We start from the raw sequence: 19,660 nt of genomic DNA, 5'->3' as shown, positions 1-19,660 counted from the left end.
CAAACTTCAAAGAAGAGGAATTTATTCCTGACTTGGTCACTAACCAGTGTGTGACCTCGGACAAGTGCTTTAACCTCTAGAGCTTTTGGTGTTCTCCCCTATAAAATGGGAGTGCTATCCTAAAAGGTGATTCCTATGAGTTCTGAGTTAAGTCCATAACAACAACTGCAATTTTCACACGCGCTATTTACTAACACAGCGTTATGTAAACAACAATTCCGACGTGATTCTGAGGTCAAGGTGTTTTCCTGCATTCTGAATTAAAGAGTAGCTGACTCAGAATAGCACGTGTGATATGAAGGCTCTCTACCCTGTACAAGCACAGTTAAAAGAAATGTAAAAAGCCACTGATTATGCTTCAAGCTGAAGAGGACTGCAGAAGTTATAATGCAAAGGAAGGGGCACCTGGGGAGGGAGCTCAGTCAGTTAAGCGTCTGACTTGATTTCAGCTCAGTTTATTATCTCAGGGTTGTGAGATCAAGCCTCACGCCGGACTCCGCGCTCAGCGGGGAATCTGCTTGGGATTCTCTCTCTCTCCCTCCCTTCCGCTAAAATAAGCAAATAAATCTTTAAGTGTGTCTGTGTGCGTGTATAAAATGCAAAGGAAAACAACCTGCCAGGACTTCTAGAAAAGCATGGTTGCCTACTTTGACAAAAATCCCTAATGGGAGCAAGATTACTAGAGAGACAGGAGAGATGCAGCTGGTACCGGTTTACAGGGCGCTAACCTGCTTCCTCTAACCTCTAGGAGAAGCGAGCTCCTTCAGAACATCGGTACACAGACAAGCTGACACTCCCCACATGAAGCCTTCCCCTGGAAAGAAACCAACATCCCACGTAAGAACACAAGAGGAAAGGCAGCTCCACAAGTTCTCGTACTGTGAAACCCTGAAGAACAACAAGACGACTCTTACTGTGGCACGGAGCCACGCACATAGCACAACATACACTGAGAACCAACGACCTCAGGAGAGCCATGTTCCAGGAACAAACCTCCGACAAAGAACCAAACAGGACGTGGAGGGCAGAGCACAGCCAGGAAAGGTGCGTGGCCCCAGTACAGGCTGTGCTGGGGAGCCTGGCACTCTCTCAGTGCAGAACTGGCGTGGAAGCCCGCGCTCGGAGGGAGCAGAGGGGACTGGGAAAAGAACAGGAAGTGGGAGAAGCGGAGGCTGAGACTCAAGCGAAGGGCTGCGTAGGAAGAGGGGCCTGGCGTCGGGGAACACGAAGAAAACCAATGTGAGACGGCTAGGGCATCGCACGGAGGCCACGGGACAAGAAGGGGGGAAGGGAAAGCAGGCAGAGGCAGCGTGCACATGGCAGGGAAGGTAGGGAGAGGAAGCAATGAACCGCATTCACACAGGAGAACGGGGGCTGGCCTCGTTTCCGGCACTGCTACAACCCACTGCCCCCACCTGGGCCCACTGCAGGGCACGTAACCGAACCGACGCGAGGAGGGCAACAAACGCCCCCGGGCTCACCCCGCTCTGTAAGATGTGGGGCTGACGGCGAGCGAGTGCACAGTGCGCTGAGAATGCAGACGCGCGGCAGGGGCCGCGGCCGCAGGTCAGCATGGCGGAGCGTCACGCGGCCTCACCCTCTCGCCCACCAGCAGCACAGTTAGGAAAACCCCGAGCCCTGCTCACAGCAGCGCCAGCCCGGAGCCGCTCCACGGCAAAGACGCACAGCCTCACGCACTCAGATGGACAACCGCGATCAGGAAACTTTCTCCGGAAGACTCAGAGCGGGGAAGAAACCCAAAATGCAGATTTTCCACGGAATAAGACCAAGCCACATTTACAAGGTTCACTTTGCTGGTTTATCTCACTGATACATGCCAGCAATTTAAAAGGTTATCCAAATGAAGAGTATCATTTCCTATTCCTGCAGTATATGCAATGGTTTAGACTAGACTTCACAGGTATTTTTTAAGTTCACAAATTGCTCCTAAGTTTCAAAATGCAGTTTTAGATCCTAAAACACTCATCTTTACTATGTACGTGTAGACACTCTCCTGTGATTCCATGCTTTCTGATATATATGTACATCAATCCCAGGAAAGACTCTGTTAAGATCAAGTAAACCAGAAACAGTAATTGATCTAAAGTACTTACAATCCACTCTGAGTACAAGTAAAATGCACCTGATGCCTGTAATGGTTTTACATCACATCATGCGCCTCTTTACAGTCTCATCTTTGAAGACCTGAAATGGTCTGAGGGAACACCACATTATGTGACAAAAATGGCACAATGCTGCATAGATACTGGAAAAAAATTATAAGACTGTAAAACAGATGAGAAAAAAATACACCAGAACATTAATGGTTGTTATAACTGTGCAGCCAGTAATGGGATGATTTTTATATCCTTCTCCATGTTCTATGTAGTTTACCTATCTTCTCCATTGCAGAGTTTTAGAGACCTCCAAAAACAAACCCAAGTTACTCCTAAAACAGGTTGTGCAGTTACTCACCACGTTGTAGTAGCTTTTGTTAACGGCAGCAGTGTCAAATCCTTTGGGAGGGCTCTTCAGTGCTCCTGACTTGGGTGACACAGGCTTCTCTGAAATGAAAACGTTAACACAGTTTTACTGACCAGCACTTGAGACCCCCGAACACGCCAGCCCCACACGGCCCAGAGCTGCTGGTCCAGGGGCCTCCACGGAAACCACCAACCAAAAAGGGAAGCTGAACAGAGACCCACGTCTCTGCCCCTTACACTCAGCTCCCTGAGGTCAGGGAGCCAGCGTGCCCCCGGCCCATACCTCCTGTGCAGGCTCAGTATCTGACAGACTGTGCTCCATTACCGACCACAGAGCTACACCCACACAACTCAGGAGCATAGGAAAGATAAAATACTAGCGGAACAGAACCAGATGCCGGCAACCCCCGGTCAGGACTACACCTCAGGAATCCAGAGCACTGAGAACGCACTAATCTCTCTAAACAAGCAGGATCTGGCTCCAAGTGACAAGCAAAGAAGAAGGAAAGCCACGCCAAGCAGGGACAGAAAACCTCTGCACCAGAGACGAAGGGAGCCAACTGTGATGGCTGCAAAGAGGCGAGTGTTTGTACGGGGTCTAGCTTCAATTCAGTGCAACCGGTATGAAAGCAGCGTCTGCTAACTGAGAACACGGCTCTCGGGGGGATGTGCACGTCGCCCACCGGTCCTCCTCCAAGGCTCCCGGGGCTGGTGGGGAGCAAGGGCAAGGAGAAATTCTGCGGAGCGCGTCCTAAGGGATGTAGTTCGCAGCATCCCCACCCACCTTCCCTGTATAAATCGACATTTTGTCCCTCTGCTGTCCTGTGCTGTGTGCTCAGCATCCTTCCACCTGCCTGTCCACAAACACTTCCGCAAACATTCCCAAAGCTTCAGGCCCCTAATTCCAACTGCCTGCCCAGTACTGCCATTATCTTCCTAGCAACAGAAACTCCAAATGCCTAAAATACACCCACTGTGGGCCCTCCCCTTCCTGTGCAACTGTCCACCTAAACCTTCCTTCAATGCCTCACTGTAAAGCTCTTCCAAATGGTTGAAAATGAAGAACAAAACGGGTGTTATTCCAGTTGAAAGAATTCTGCTCTCTGCCCACAGGATGGAAAAGAGAACTCCGTGAGAAAAGGAGTTACTTCTGAACACCTAAGAAATACCAGTCTGGGAAGGAAAGTGTGGTAGCTAGAACAATCTCACATGTGTAGCTAGGTGTGCAACTGCGGAAGAAAATACTGACATGCTTTCACCCCACCAATGCCTTTTCATCTTTAAAACCCATAATTTAGGGGACAAATACATATAAAAGGGGAGAGCACTGGAGCCTCAATGGCAGCCGTCGAGACCACAAATACCAACGTGCATGCTACTACCTTGAATCTGCTTTAAATTTTAAAAGCAAATAATTTGCCAAATGCCTCATTTAAGACACACCTCCCAACACCATAGATAACAGTATTCAATTAACTTACTAGGACAATTACAAGGGAAAAGCTTTTTTATTTATTTTATTTTATTATGTTAATCACCATACATTACAGCATTAGTTTTTGATGTAGTGTTCCATGATTCACTGTTTGTATATAACACCCAATGCTCCACGCAGAACGTGCCCTCCTTAATGCCCATCACCGGGCTAACCCATCCCCCCACCCCCCTCCCCTCTAGAACCCTCAGGGAAAAAGCTTTTTTAAAAGAAGTTTCAGGCCACCAACACTGTATCCAAACAAAGGGTAGGCAGAAGAAAGCCAGACAACGTAGTCATTGTCCGAACCCTGGGTGGGTCTTTCCTCCCTTCACAAAAAGGAGTCCACAGCTTTGCTGGCTGCTGTGTGGAACTTACTGGGATGGGAGGGCTTGCAAACATCTCCCCAAAACTTGTGTGCCGTTCTCAACAGAGGGCCCTAAGGTAAGAAGGGCCAGTCCTGAGCGGCCTCACAGAGGAGCCAGCTGTGCAGGCTTGCAGTGCCGCCAACTGAAGGCGCCCCCGCGTAAGGAAGCCTGTCTGCCACGGACACCCGACACATGGCTTAGAGGCTTCTGCCCCCGCTCGACCAGCTCACACCGCGAGCCTGAGGCAGAAGGCTTGGCAGGACCCCCGCTAACAGCCACGAGAGCCCGCCCCGCACTCATCCCAGTGACTGGACTCAGGACAGTCATGCCCGGAGGTGACACTACCGCAAGGGAACAGCGACAGGGGCCTAGGTTCCCAGGTTTCCCGTGGGAACTCCTGCGCAGCCCTAGGGAACCTTCCAGCACTTTCTCCTCTACTCCCCCACCCTCAAAAGAAACAAGAACAAAACCTACATACGGTTATGGCCAGTCGTAACAAAAAAGGTGCATAGGAAACATTAGAAAATACTCCGCCTTCCCAGTACCCTTAAAAAAATAAAAAAAAAAAGACCACCACCACCAAACAACCCATTTTTTGGCCCAACTGATAGCTAAGAATGGACACAATCCACTGTGACTGAGAGGCAGGGAAACTATGAGAATGTAATTTCATGCTGCCCTTCCAGGGGCCAGAGGATGCAGATCTCCCCTTTCTTGCAATGAACTAAAACCGCCAAAAACAAGAAAATTTAAACATAAATGTGCTAAATGAGTAAAGGGGGTGGGGAATCCCTAGTGGCATTGACAGTGAGGGTCCCTGGGGGCTGAGGCTGGGGCCAGACAGACTCAAACAGGAGGATCTCTTGGTGACCCTTAGGGCTGACAGAAGCCTAAAGCTCCTGCCCACCAATCCAGAGAAACAGCAAGGACGTGGGCTGGCTACTCAGTGATGGGAGACGCAGCCTGTGAGAAATCAAAACCCGGAGCCTGACCCTGCTGTGTGGTATGTGGTCCAAATCCACAACAAGCCCCAAAGGCCCACCAGGATTTGCCTGGGGCAAGAAAAACTCCGGGAGCCCCTCAGGAAGCAAATGTTCCTCCGCTCTGTAGGAATACTTCTGCAAGCCAGGGTACACAGGCACCCCCCCCAAATGAACCCCCAAAGACAGATCTGTAACAAGAAAGTATGAGCTCATGAAGAACTGAGCCAAGAGTGTAAACAGATAGGACATGCAAGGGAAATTAGTACTCAAGACCTGGAAATGGGGCAACCTAGGCAACTACAGAGTAAGTATGTTTAAAACGCCTGGAAAAAAAGAACCATAATGAAGAATAAAGGCAACACGAAAATGAAAACACACCTGGAAAATAATGAAACAATTCCTGGAAGTGAACACTGTGGTCACTAAAATGGAACTCAATGGACAGCTACCATCACTGGTGAGGGGAGACTGGTGAACACAAACATCTGAGGAGTGGACTCCAAACGAATGAAGCCCAGAAAAACAAAACATACGAAAAACAGATTAAAAGCTACAGAGGGCATTATGCTGAGCAAAATAAGTCAATCAGAGAAAGACATGTATCATATGACCTCACTGATATGAGGAATTCTTAATCTCAGGAAACAAATTGAGGGTTGCTGGAGTGGTGGGGGGTGGGAGGGACGGGGTGGCTGGGTGATAGACATTGGGGAGGGTATGTGCTACGGTGAGCACTGTGAATTGTGTAAGACTGTTGAATCACAGATCTGTACCTCTGAAACAAATAATGCAATGTATGTTAAGGAAAAAAAAAAAAGCAGGAGGGGAAGAATGAAGGGGAGTAAGTCGGAGGGGGAGACGAACCATGAGAGACGATGGACTCTGAAAAACAAACTGAGGGTTCTAGAGGGGAGGGGGTGGGGGGATGGGTTAGCCTGGTGATGGGTATTAAAGAGGGCACGTTCTGCGTGGAGCGCTGGGTGTTATGCACAAACAATGAATCATGGAACACTACATCCAAAACTAATGATGTCATCTACGGTGATTAACATAACAAAAAAATTTTTAAAAAGCTACAGAGGGCAAAATAAGCTATCTAATAGGATTTTTTATTGTTATGTTAATCACCATACATGACATCATTAGTTTTGGATGTAGTGTTCCATGATTCATTGTTTGTGCATAACACCCAGCGCTCCACGCAGAACGTGCCCTCTTTAATACCCATCACCAGGCTAACCCATCCCCCCACCCTATCTAATAGGATTTTCAGGAGAAAGCAAAAGCAACGAGCAGGAGAAGATGCTTTCCAGAATCAGAACCATGCCTGGATGGAGGGCATGGCGCCTCTAAGCAGCACTGAAGGTAGGGACACTTGGGGAGGCCCATACAGGAGACCCCCGCCCCTTACCGGGGAGACCTAGGTTCCAAGACCCCAGGAAATGCCCGAAACTAAGAATACCGAACCCTACCCATGCCACAATTTTTCCTCTATGTACAGACCTATGATAAAGTTTAACTGGTATGCCAGGCCCAGTGAGAGATTAACGAAAACCCTAACAATAGTCACCTGTCCTGTGCTCACCCAGTGAGGTGAGGACGTAAAGGGATAAAACGCCCCCTGAGAAGTGAGCCGAGTGACAGCGTGTCAGGCTACCACTCACCTCCCAACACACGTCCCTGCTTCCAGACCTCGGCTGACCAGAGGGAACAGACCACGAAACGCGGACCCGCCAACGAGGGGGCGCTCCAAACACAGCAGCGCCCGCCCCGGCTGTGGGCAAAGGTGGCCAGACACAGGCACGGCACATGACTCAGCTACCACAGGCTTCCTTCTGTGACTGCTCTGGAGTAAGAACGCTGACGGAAGGGACGATTAGGAATAACCGGTCTGAAAGCTCCACCTCCACGGCTGCCCCTTCGTCCGTGATGGAAGTGACCAACAGAGCGGGCAGGCAGCCCTGAGAACAGCTAATTCCCACTTCTCTTCCTCTCCTCTGCACGACAGCGGTCACCTCAGCTACGAGTCCCCACGCCGGCTCACGTCACTCACTCTGTGCAGGTTCATTCTACCGCCAGCAGCCTCCTCGCCGCCACGGCGCCCTCGACCTGGACGGCATCTCGTGCCGAGTCCTCCCAGCTCTCTCAGCGAGAACGCGCTAGGAGTAAACGCTCAGGACCCTCCACGCTAGGATTACACTGCCCCTGCTTTTCTGCAACTGAATTAGAGAAACTTACACAGGAGAGAGAGAGTAACATCTACGCTCTTCTGTAGCTTCAACAGTTAACCCTTAGATCCCTCCTCTTCTTTTCTGGAAGCATTATACAGGATCCCAGGTACTAGCAATTTACCTTCAGTACTTTACAGTATCCATCACACTCAGACTTTAAAACCCAACCACTAGGCCATTATCACAGCGGACAAAACCAGGAGGCCCTACCCTCTCACATGCAGTTGTAGTCGGAGTTCCCTAGACTCAAACTCATCACCACAACGACTTGCTGTAGCTGGCTTACTGGGCCCAGGGAACCCGGTAAGATCCACACGGCGCGTGCCCCGTTCCGCCTCTAAGTCTTTTATTTAATGCCAGCAGAGTGCCCGGGGGACATTCACCTTCTCGACTGTCTACTCCACCTCACCTTCCATTCAGGGAGTCTCGGGTAAGCTTCAGGATTTCTGAAAAGACATTTCGGTTTTGTCACGGTTATTCTCCCAGTTCCCATAAGAGTTCACTCAAGTATCTGCTGAACGGATGCGGCCTGTGGTTTTGGAACCCAGTGTACTCCTAACAGTCCTGCTGATGGAACGTGGAAAACGTGGCCAACCAAAGGCAGAAAGGTCGAGGCAGACGCTCGTGTTACAGAGCGAGTCACAGCCGAGCACCCACCATGTTTACCGGCAAGCATTACCAATGAAGGGAAAGCAACAGGAGAAGAAAACGTAAAGCCCAAGCTCACGAGGAAGAGGGAAGGGAAGACTACGCACCTAGGGAGAGCATCTCGGGGACACACATCCACCAGAGAAGTCCCAGCGTGTGGGCGGGAGCTGGAGGGCAGCTGTGGGCTGGATGTGGAGGCAGGCGGAGCAGGACCTCCGCTTGCAACCCCGGGGCCTTCTGTCCTCCTCGCTTGGTCTTTACAGGCTCGTACTACTGACAGTGTTTTATGAGCAAACACAAAACTTTAAAAGAACATCCCTAATACTGGAGGACTATCAACTCTGACCCCCAAACTACTCTATGTCAGCTACCCTAGGGGACATGTCCCTGGAACAGCACGTTCAATCACAGTCACTGGAACACGGCCACACCCATGCCCAGAACATCCCCTACAGCACCTGCACACACAGCTGTTTGGGGAAGCGCACACTGCGTTAATCTAGAGGAACACTCACTCCCACACTCCAGGAAAATTCCATACCCTCGTATCTCAGACCCCACCATACGTCATGCCAGGTTCCCCACTTGTGCCTCAGAGGTACAACTCTTACGTGGGATGACTCTTCCCGCCTGTTACCGCAACTACATCTGGAAGAAAGAGCAGACAGGCCTACCCTCCAGGACCACCTGATCCTGGGCACCTTCAGAAACCTAACATCGCATACGCACACTCTTACTTCCAGAAATACAAAAACAAACTTGTTACCTCTGTCCCTTTCCCTGCAGATCATATTCATACCACTGTTCTTCTATAACTAAATTAATCGCTGCACCCAAAACCCAGTTTGCATTTTAGGTCACTTTTCCCTGTCAAAAGTAAGCATGACCCCCCCAGCCCCAGGGGCACATGACCTGCAGCGAGGCCCACTACTACCAACCGACTCAACAGTAGCAGCAAGCAATGTCCCTCTCCCCCAGGACTACCCGCTTTGTTGCTTCTCTCCTTGGGTCTCCAATTTAAGAAATTCCTTAGAGAATGCACATTAAACACATACCTTGTATGTACAAAAAGCAGAACTCCATGGCTTTTACATATCAAAACAACGTGCATGGAAAATGAACGCTAAATAATGGGGGTACCTGCCATAAGCGGGTACATACTCAGGGAGAAAAGCACACTCGCAGCAAGCTTTGGAAATACCCTCCTGCACACTCTTGGGGGACACTGGTCTTCAAAGAGAGCTATGGGTTAGCCTGGTGATGGGCATTAAGGAGGGCACGTTCTGCATGGAGCACTGGGTGTTATATGCAAACAATGAATCATGGACGCTACATCAAAAACTAATGATGTAATGCATGGTGATTAACATAACAAAATAAAATTTAAAAAAGCAAGCAAGCAAGCACACACAGGTCAAAGGCACACACCTACATGGGTGAAGCCCCACAGGAAGGCTGCAGTCTGCAGCTACGAGGGCAAATGCTCAGGGTCACTTACACTTCCAAGAAGTGGGACAGATCGAGTGGACGTTCTTGAGCACTTACCTGGAGACAGGCAGCCCAGAAGAGGTCACTGAGGTGTAGACCTCGGGTGTGTTCATTCAAGAAAGAGATTCGTAAATCAGAATTGTAACAAGGAGAAACTCACAACTTAGAGGACGTCCGTATTTTTGTCTTACGAGGAAATGATCCTACATGATTACCAGTTAGATCTGGCACATTTTGTTTACAGAAAATGAAGAATTACACTGAATTACAATGCTTATCTGAAACACACCCTTCCAAAAGGGATCCTCATCCAAAATCAGAAAGTCACAGAAATAAATGAGGAATTACAATACTAGCATGTCATTGTGACCCTCAAATTCTCCACTGTTGTAAAGTGACAGAGTAAAAATAGGATTTCCCGTTTGTCTCAAATGCCCACAACTAAACTCAGAGATAAGTTTCCTTAAAATATACTCAGATCATCTGTGAACACAGCATGGGAAGTTATTCCCAAAAGGTTATTCCTTCAGTCCAACTGTGAGCTAAAGAATACTTAGCATGAGAGGTCACCAACTGGAGCAAACGTGTTCTTTATACTTGAAAAAATAAACAGAAAAACAGGAAATTTTCCAAAGTTACTTGTCTCCATTCAGTACAAAAACCAGGGATTCCATGTGACCCAATGCGGTTACATACGTGTTTAAAAGGGTCTCTCTCATGCGCGTGCACATGGAAACACAGGGTAAGATGTAAAAATTGGTGCAACAGGATGCAGTTACCCCTGACATAAGTAAACACAGACACGTAATGGCTTTCTTTTTTAAAGATTTTATTTTTAAATAATCTCTATACCCAACATGGGGCTCAAATGCACGACCCCAAGATCAAGAGTCACACGTTCCACTGACCAAGGCAGCCAGGTGCCCCTCACTTTTAAGTCAACTCTACCCCCCATGCAATGGCTAGCTGTTCGAGCAGCATCTGTCCCCAGCAGCTGTCTGTCCCCACGCTCTGCAGTGCAAGGCATTAGAGCGGCACTGCCAGACTTCACTAGGGTGACAGCACACTGTGAACCCACCTACTGCCAACAGCAACACTGCACATGCCCCAGTCCTTTAGGAAACAACTCCCAAAGTCACCTGAAGAGGACTTTGAGACCCACGGAGTATCTTTTCCATGTAATTGTCAACACGTAACTCTCAAAACTCCGTGGGGAGAAATACCTGAGAAGTAAAAATTCACCTGCACTCTTCCTGTGGCAACTCAAAGTCAGCCCAAGATTCCCATTAAAACGAGTCATTCCCGGGGCGCCTGGGGGGACTCAGTCGGTGAAGAGTCTGCCTTCGGCTCAGCGGGGAGTCTGCTTCTCCCCGTCCCACTGCCACCCACCCCCCTTCGTGCTCTCTCTCAAATAAATAAAATCTTTAAAAATAAACAGAAGAGGGACGCCTGGGTGGCTCAGTCGGTTAAGCGTCTGCCTTCGGCTCAGGTCATGATCCCAGAGTCCTGGGATCGAATCCCACATCAGGCTCCTTGCTGAGCAAGGAGCCTGCTTCTCCCTCTGCCTGCCTCTGTCTCTCTTTGATAATAAAATCTTTAAAAATAAATAAATAAATAAATAAATAAAATAAACAGAAAATAAATGAGTCATTCATAGCAGAATTCAAGGCCTGGATTCAAAAGAGACAGGCCCAGTCAGGTTCCACTCTGATGGCGGGCCCCAGCACCAGCTCTGTGACCCCTTGCCCTCACTGGTAAAGGCAAAGACCACCTCACCCTCCCCTCTCCCTTCCCCAACTCCAGCATCCTGGAGCCCAGTTCCTGGCCCAGGGCAGCACTCTCGGCCCCAGGATGACCAGCAGACTACAGGACTGGCCAGGAGCTGGGCTCAGAGACTAGACTCAGCCCTTCCCGGGGCCTGACCAGGGACAATGGGCAAGTCCGCCCCAGCAGCTGTATCTGTGAGATTAAGGCGACACTTCCATCCCTATCAGCCTGATACCAGCGCCGCGTGCTCGGCCGACTCCACAGCCGCATGCATTAGGAGGAGGACTTGTGCCCTAGGCCCTGAATATCCGTGTCCTCCGGGGTCGTGATGAGGACTACATGAGGCCGCGATAACAGCACTTCATACAGGAACCAGAACAGAAGCAGCCAAGAAACTTATTTACTGTGACCTTTACTGGAATGAAGATACCGTATTTGTTATCAACTAGAGAAAAATAGCAACACTGAGGTACCATTTCACACCCAAAAACTACTATCAAAAAAAAAAAAAAAGTGTCGTCAAGGACGTGGAGAAACTGGAACCGTCATGTACTGCTGGGGAGAGCAGCATGGCGGCTCCTCAGAATCTGTCACCCCAGGAGCCAGCAACCGCACTCCTAGGCACACAGCCAAGAGAACGGAGAGGACTCAAGCAACCTCACCCAGGTTCACAACAACACTACTCACAACAGCAAAAGGTGGAAACCCAAATGTCCAGCAACAAATGAATGGATAAGCAAAATGTGGTTTTGAAACAGAAAAAATGTTGGTCTGCCCCCCTGGTTCGGGACGCAGGAAATTGACGGGGTTCTGGGAGCTCTGAGGTCACTGAATTGCTCTGACACCACCCACCTGGTGTCAGAAGGGCTGGGAGGGTGGCACTTAGCGCCGAGTCCACAGAAGCACAAGGGTTTTTATACGGTGGACTCTTGAACAACACGGGCTGTAACTGCAGGGGTCCATTTTCAATACACTGTAGTACTACAAATGCACGATTTCTCCTGCTTTTTTTTTTAGCAATGCCTCCTTCAACTTTATTTTAAGGATAGGGTGTATGACGACAAACAAAATACACTTTATTTCATCAGTAAGGCTTCTGGTCAATGGTAGGCTACTAGCCATTAAGTTCTGCAGTGTCAGAGTCACAGAGACTCGGGGCTGCGCAGGGGGTCGGCACCCAAGCCCACCTTGTTCAAGGGGCATCTGTATGCAGGAAATCTGTGAAGTCAGGAACAACACAGCCGCACTCATAAACCCAGCAGTCTTTGTACACCGCGTAACGCTGGCTCATGACACGAGCCACGAAGCGACGCGCGCTCAGGACAGCCACTGCCCCCCTCCCCGGCACTGCCCCAAGCAGGACAGCACGTGCAGGGGACAGAACTGTCAAACCCACACCCTTCTGACAGAAAGCACAGCCCCAGCCTCAGAACTTCTCTTCCTCAAGAACCGCTCAACACAAGTGACGTAAGTGCCGACTACAACTATTCCCTTTCAAAATAATATAAGCCTCTGAATAACTTTTTAGAAGTCAATGATGTTAATTACAGAAAACATAAGGAAAGTGCTGCATTTTAAAATACTATACAAACATAAATACAAAGAAAAGCAAATTATACACCATTGCCAAAAGCACCCAACAGTGATAAAAATTAACAGCCTGTGTGATAGGGCAGACCCCAAGTCCTTCTTTTCACCGGGGATCATGACTGAATGAAATGCTCCGTGTAAGGATGGACCCTTCGCGCCAGCGCCCCAAGGCGGAGGAAAGCAAGGACCACGTCTTGGAAGAAGCAAGGGGGCAAGAGCAGGACTCCTCTGCCCAGTCCACCCGGAGAGGAGCTCCCCGTGTGCAGCGCACGCCCTCCTGTCTGTGCTTCGTGCCTGGACAGACAGCCGCCCCTCCGGCAGGGCCCCACTTACCGCTGGGCTTGACCTCCCGCACGTAGTTGCTGGGAAACCAGCCAGTCCTGCCGTTGTGCGTGCCCTCCCACCAGCCGCCTTCCTCCACCCGCGTGACATGGATGACATCTCCCTTCGTAAAGGAGAGCTCGTCTTCATTGGTCTGCTGGAAGTTGAACTTGGCTCTCACGACCAGCTGGTTGTTGCTGTTGTCAGTCATGTCCTAAAAAGGTTAGAAGGGGGAGAAAAGTTTCATGGAGTCTACTTCACATAAAATCAGATGATGTCTGACCAGTCTGAGTAGAGCGTAACTGCCCCGTTCCAACAGAACCACCGTTCAAGTACAGAAACAGGTTTGGGACCTCCTACAGTGTACCCTGACCACCGGCACCTGGTTCCAGCCCCGGGGGAAACCCTCTTCCTGGTCTGAAAGGCCTTATTTTGGCCAAGGTTAGGCCTACGTTAACATTACACACTTTCATACATACATTTACATCAAATTATATGGAGCATCTTGACAATTTATCAAAAGTTAACACAGTGTGGTCATTTCTAGCATAATTACTTTAGTCTTAACTAACCATGCAACTGAACCGTATGGCCATGCCATTAACTCATTCTCCATTACTGGATTTAAGGTTATTGCTACCGTTTTTCTACTGCAAAACAAGTTTGCATTAAAACTATCTGCACATCTCTGAACACACCTGTAAATAAGCCTACACATTAAGTTCAGGTCAGAAAACATGTACGACACATTCTAAATTTTAGTACCAATTTCTAAACTGCCCTCCAGAGGCTCTACTTACAGCCAGCAACACTCCCCCCGGCAGTACTGAAGAGCTGGCTCTCTGCACACTCACCAGCACTGAATACTGCCCAGCATTTTTATTTGTGCCCAACTGCTGGCAAGAAATGCTATCTCCTTTTCATTTGCCTTTTCTCCTCAGGGATTCAGCATATGTGCCTATCTCTGAAAGGCTGGAAGAGGGAGGCAGACTGGCTAGAGTTTCTTTTTATTCCCATCCACCCCAGACTGGGTGCTGGAGAGGCTTGCCACTAGAAACTACCAGCAGGAGTAAACTAAACACATCCCCCCAAGGAAGCCTGATCTCCTGGTGAAAGGAGCCAAAGAGGGCCAGCGGGCAGGCCCACTCACCCACTGGCAGGGGTGCGCCCTCTCAGCCTGCACCTGGGAGTCCACGGGGACAGGAAAGGTCGTCCCACACCTCACGGAGCACCAGCACTCCCCCTGCACTGGAGACATCAGCAAAGATCAGGCAGGGAGTCCCCACCTCCACCCCCACCAGGGGGCAGCCAATGGCCCCATGTGCCTACACCGGTGTCCCCTGTCCTCCAGCCAGCCTCAGGGGAGGGCCCAGGCCCAGCATGTCCCCCTCTCCCATCCAGCAAGGTCATCAGGGACCAGAGGGAACCCCAGCAGTACCAGGGGGGTGAGGCTGACCACACACCCCCACAAGGACTCTGGGAACTAAGCTACCACTGGAAGCACAACCTACCAACACAGGCCAGGACCATTATGTCAAGCCCAGTCAGGGTCACGGCCTGCAAACACACCAGACATAAAAGTAGGATGCAGCATCTCCTTGAATTCCTCCCAAGTGTCAAGAATACAAGGCAAAGCACCGCTCAGAGAACCAGGACAACCCCGGCCTGAACCAGTGAAGGCGCCGACGGCCGCACTGACATGCAGCAGACGCTGGGATCACAAAGGGCTTTCGTCAAAAGGCTCCAAAAGCCATTACAAGTTCTCTCAAAATTGAGGAATGAAACAGAGAATCTCAAAAAAGAAAAAAGGACTTACAAAATTTACTCAAAACAGTGGTGAAAACGTGGGGAGCCCCAGGGACGTGTGGAAAATGACAGACCTGAGACTGGTGTCATCGGGGTCATGGAGGAGAAAGAGCCATGCTGGAAGGTGGGTTGAGAAACATAGCTAAACATGTCCCCAACCTGGCAGAAGGCACAAGCCTACAGAGTACCGAAGCTGCATGAACCCCAAGCAGAAGCAGCCCAAAGAAGCCCCAACCAAGTCACGTCGTCACTGAACTATGGAAAACTGAAGCAAAGCTTAGAATCAGTATGAAAAAGGCATGTGGTGCTATGCAAGCTATCAAACACTTCATGGCCCATGCACTCTCTCCTCAAGTTACTGAAAGATGTGCCCCTCCAAAACAGGGGAATCAGCCAGGGAAAAACAGAAGACTCTACGTCTTCTCTATGGAGGAGGGAGGGACGGGCTTGGGTCAGAGGGAGGGGAAGGTGACGTAGAAGGACAGCTCAGACGGAAGCTGGCAGGAGCCTGGCCACAACCAGGAGACTCTCAAGTGGCCACAAGACTGCAGGGGAGTTCCCAGGGAAAAAGTGAAAAATCCTAAGCAGGTCTGAAAGTACAGGAGATTCTTAGAAACAGGCAGAATACCAGGGCTGCAGTCTGCAAGGGTGCAGAGAAAGCTCAAACAGGCAGCAGTTATTAACTCTAGATAACAAAACATGGTCAGGAAAGGACGAACAATCACAGCACATGCCCCGGCCACGCTGTGGGTCTGGGACATGGTGACATTATGCGGACCGGACCCAACAGAAGCCACAGGGGAAACCCAGGCAAGAGGAAGGTACGGGCCCAGGGTGCAGCATGAGACCCCAACACCCCCACTCCACGGCAGGTTTAAGAAATTAAGCTTCACACAGGCATTTCTTGAGACAACGGGGAAGATGGGAAGTAGCGGGCTGCCCAGTTCCTCCTGCACCAAGTCCTGAAGGACCTGATTCCAAACTAGGTGCATGTGTCACCAAACAAAAAGAAAAAGAGAAAGCACAGTGGGACAGGGCTTCAGGAGGGGCAGACAGCTCCTCAGATATTTAATACTTACCTGTGTACTTTACATTAATTTAAATTAAAAAAATTTACTCGTTTAGATACATCCATTAAATGTTTTATCTAGTAAATTACACACGTCACACCTACTGCATATTTAATGCTTAGAATGCTCAGTAAGGAAATCTCTTGAGCATTTGGCAACACTGAAAGACAAAGCTCTGGCCAACCATTCATCTCACACGTGATGCTTGCTGGCATACTTGAACAGTGAGGGGCAGCTGAAGCCCCCCACTAGAAAGGGCACATCTGTCCCCGCTCTGGGGAGGGAAGCCACGTCGGGCTGCCACGCTGGGTCAGCTCATCTCTGCAAACCACGGTCATCCTGCATAGGTCGTCCACCAACACCTTCCTTTCTGTGACCCGCCCTGGGCAAGTTGGCTTGGTATAAAACCTGCACAGAGCCAATCCTGGTGATGAACTTCCACAACGGAACACAACACGTAAGCAAGCACACACAGAGCGGGCCCCACGGAGCTCAAACTGTCCCCCGCCCCGGGAATCACCCTACAGCCAGCCCATCCACCTCAGCTCAGCAACCAGGTGCCACAGCGACCAGAACAGGACAAATAAGGTCAACCACACTCTCTCCCCCAAGCTGCAAATTCTCTGCACTCAGGCACACGTTAGGCAAACACCACAGACGCTTCTTCCACTTCAGAAACTCCACAACAGAAGGACGGGGGCCAGCCCAGATCGGTCTGCATTTCTGATTCCACAGATGTCCACTGGTTCAGCACCTACTAGAGACGTAAATGTAAGACACTGTTCTGAGGAATGCTGCTAAGAGAGCAAGATGCAGCAAGGGGGTGCACCAGACAGGATGCCACAATGACTCCACACGGCGGCCGCTGGCCTCCTGTCTAGGACTTGAGCAGACGAGGAGTGCTCAAGTCACTGCTGCTGGGGTCAGGAAACCGCAAGGACGTATTTAACCACCATCTCATTCTGGATTTCTCTCCTTCCCCTTTTTCTAAGTGCTCCTGCAACTAAAGCTCATGAGGTATCTGGGTTCAAGCTGACACACCACGACAGCCCACAATATAAAGGGCTGAGCCCAAGCAGCCGCTCACAGAGCCAGTATATGCTGGGGAATTCCATTTATGTCATATACAAAACAAGTAAAGCTCATCTTTACGGTCAGAAATCAGGACAGCAGATGCCTGTGGGAAAGGCAAACATAACAAAGGTGACACTGGTCAGGTTCTGCTTCTCCATCTTACGTGGGATCGTGTGACTTGTAAAAATTCATCCAGCTGTTTTCTAGATGTAGGTTTCAGGTCAGTGAGGGGAGGAAATTGTGGAGTACACGTACAGTACCTCCTCTGGGAGCAGGAACCTGTCCCCACCACATCTGTTCTTAAAAGCCACCTCCTGATGCCTACAATGGCCTGCCTGTCAATACCATGCACATCCAGATCTTCACCAAGCAATTTTTTTATCCCATGTTCTGAAGTTATCCTAATAATCCAAAACCAGGATATCCCAGAGCACTGCCTTCACGTGAACTCCATCCTCTGTTCCCTGGAAGTACCCATAATTTCACTGAAAGAAGAAAAGCCTGTCAAGGGAAGACCCAATTTCTACTCCAATGGCTAGTATTTCCCAGTCTCGAGACCTTGTGTAAATAGGACTTCTCTAAGTTTGTCTCCTCAGAACGTATTCCGTCAAAAAGAAGATGCCAGCAACTAGACGGTGCCCCCTTTGCATTCCAAATGCCGTCAGGACACACCATCAGCCATTAAGACACTTGTTACTTTCAGATGTGTAAAAAGGTTTTAAAGAGCTCTCAGAATTGATGACATATAATACATTGAACCAGCCCAGTATTTCCATGCTTGCTGGACAGAGGAACTGGGAAGATTTAAACCATGAGGAACACACAGATACAGAGTCTTGCACGCCTTGTACACTGTTCTGGGAGCTCAGTGACCAGGGCTGGCCCCAGTCCCAGGAGGTAGTAAGGACAGGGACAGGAAATGCTTTGCGGGCTCACATCAGGACGCCCCCCAGTGAAGGGCGACAGGAAGCAAGCACATCCTCTCCTCAGGTGACTACTCTCCCCAGACGTGGGGGGAGGGAGGGACTTTGGGAGCCCAGGGTCATACTTACCAGGAGTTAAGGGATGAAAACTCAGGGTAGAGAGGGACAGGAGGAATCCCCAAAGCAGTCAGGACCGGTTTATTCCCCAATAAAAAAGGATGAAGTCAGCCTCAGGCAGGAGGAAAAACAAGACCCAAGTCACAGCCTGAGGCCCCCACTCACCAGTGCAGTTACGGAGCCCTCCGTCTGGGGGAGGGGCCCAGTGTGCAGCAGAGGGGCACGGAGAGAGCTCAGCACAGGCTGTTGGTGGGGAGCGGGGAGAACTCACCCCAAGAAAAGAGTAATGAGGGAGCAACAGGGAAGTGCCAAGGTAAGGAAGTTAAAATTTCCAGGTGAGTGCAAACAAAACATCAGAACTGCTCAAACATGTCAGCACCACAAGCAGGAAAGCTGTCCAGGAGCAGACGGATGCAGAGACCCAGAAGCAGGATCCTGCAGACAGCAAGCTCCGAGGTGGTCAGGAGAGACCTGCCCAACCAGAGGTGTGAGCACGGAGTCAGTACGTGTGCCCAAGGGCTTTGAAAGAGCACCCTGAAAACACCAATCCTTGCCTTGGGAACGGCAGTGCCGTATACAATCAAGAGATCACAAAATTATGTTCAGGAAGCCACAAGTTGATTTTAGATTATGGAAAATTTCCAACAAAATAGAAAGTTATGGGAGCTGGAGACCCGCCTGTCGCCGACTTACTGTTCTCCTCCCTCTTGCGCACTCTGCCCACCCCCAACCCCTCTGGCAATCATCAGCTTGTTCTCTACGGGTTTCGTTTTCGCCTTTTACGTCGTTTATCAGATTAACACATGCAAGTGGACTAAGGTGGAACCTGTCCTTCTCTGACTTATTTCACTCAGCATTAGACCCTCTAGGTCCATCCACGTTACTGCAAATGGCAAGATTTCGTTCTTTATGGCTGAGTAATATTTCATTGTGAATATATACCACCTTTACTCATCTGTCTGGACACCTGGGTTGCTTCTCTATCTTGGCTATTGCAAATAATGCTGCAATAAATACAGAGGTGCGTGTATCTTTTTAAATTAGTGTTTGTTTCCTTTGGGCAAATGCTCAGTAGTGGAGTTACTGATCATATGGTATTTCTGTTTGCAACCTGAAGAACCATGATATTGTTTCCCACAGCGGCTGCGCCAACTGACGTTCCCAAAACAGTGCCGAGGGCTCCCCTTCCTCCACATCCTCGTCAACACCTCTTAATGATCTCCCCGATACCAGCTATTCCGATTGAGATAAGGGGTTCTCTCACACCGTGCTTCTGAGATTAAGTCTGTGGTGGTTAGTGATGTGGAGCATCTTTTC

The 19,660-nt window shown here is 49.7% G+C and overlaps 1 protein-coding gene across 3 annotated transcripts in view; it reads right to left on the bottom strand.

Annotated features, from left to right (window-relative positions):
• LOC112826467 (rho guanine nucleotide exchange factor 7) overlaps positions 1–14,577 on the bottom strand; it is a 62,515-nt gene extending 47,938 nt beyond the window's left edge. For 2 of the 3 annotated variants that reach the window (XM_025874596.2, XM_025874594.2), the window contains exons 1-3: positions 14,504–14,526; positions 13,366–13,567; positions 2,476–2,564 (exon numbers count right to left, since the gene is read on the bottom strand). In XM_025874596.2, coding sequence (XP_025730381.1) covers positions 2,476–2,564; positions 13,366–13,564 — 288 coding nt within the window. In that variant the 5' untranslated portion in view covers positions 13,565–13,567; positions 14,504–14,526. Of the gene's footprint in view, positions 1–2,475; positions 2,565–13,365; positions 13,568–14,503 lie in introns of all 3 variants that reach the window. The other variant, XM_025874595.2, reaches the window with a different exon arrangement.
• Positions 14,578–19,660: the final 5,083 nt, after the last annotated feature.

The sequence above is a fragment of the Callorhinus ursinus genome, unplaced genomic scaffold (genome assembly GCF_003265705.2).
Source record: "Callorhinus ursinus isolate GAN/ISIS: 27379988/994484 unplaced genomic scaffold, GSC_fseal_2.0 scaffold79, whole genome shotgun sequence".
NCBI classification, from domain to species: Eukaryota; Metazoa; Chordata; class Mammalia; order Carnivora; family Otariidae; genus Callorhinus; species Callorhinus ursinus.
The sequence above is the reverse complement of the archived record's forward strand: the minus strand, read 5'-3'. Positions and strand labels throughout refer to the sequence as shown.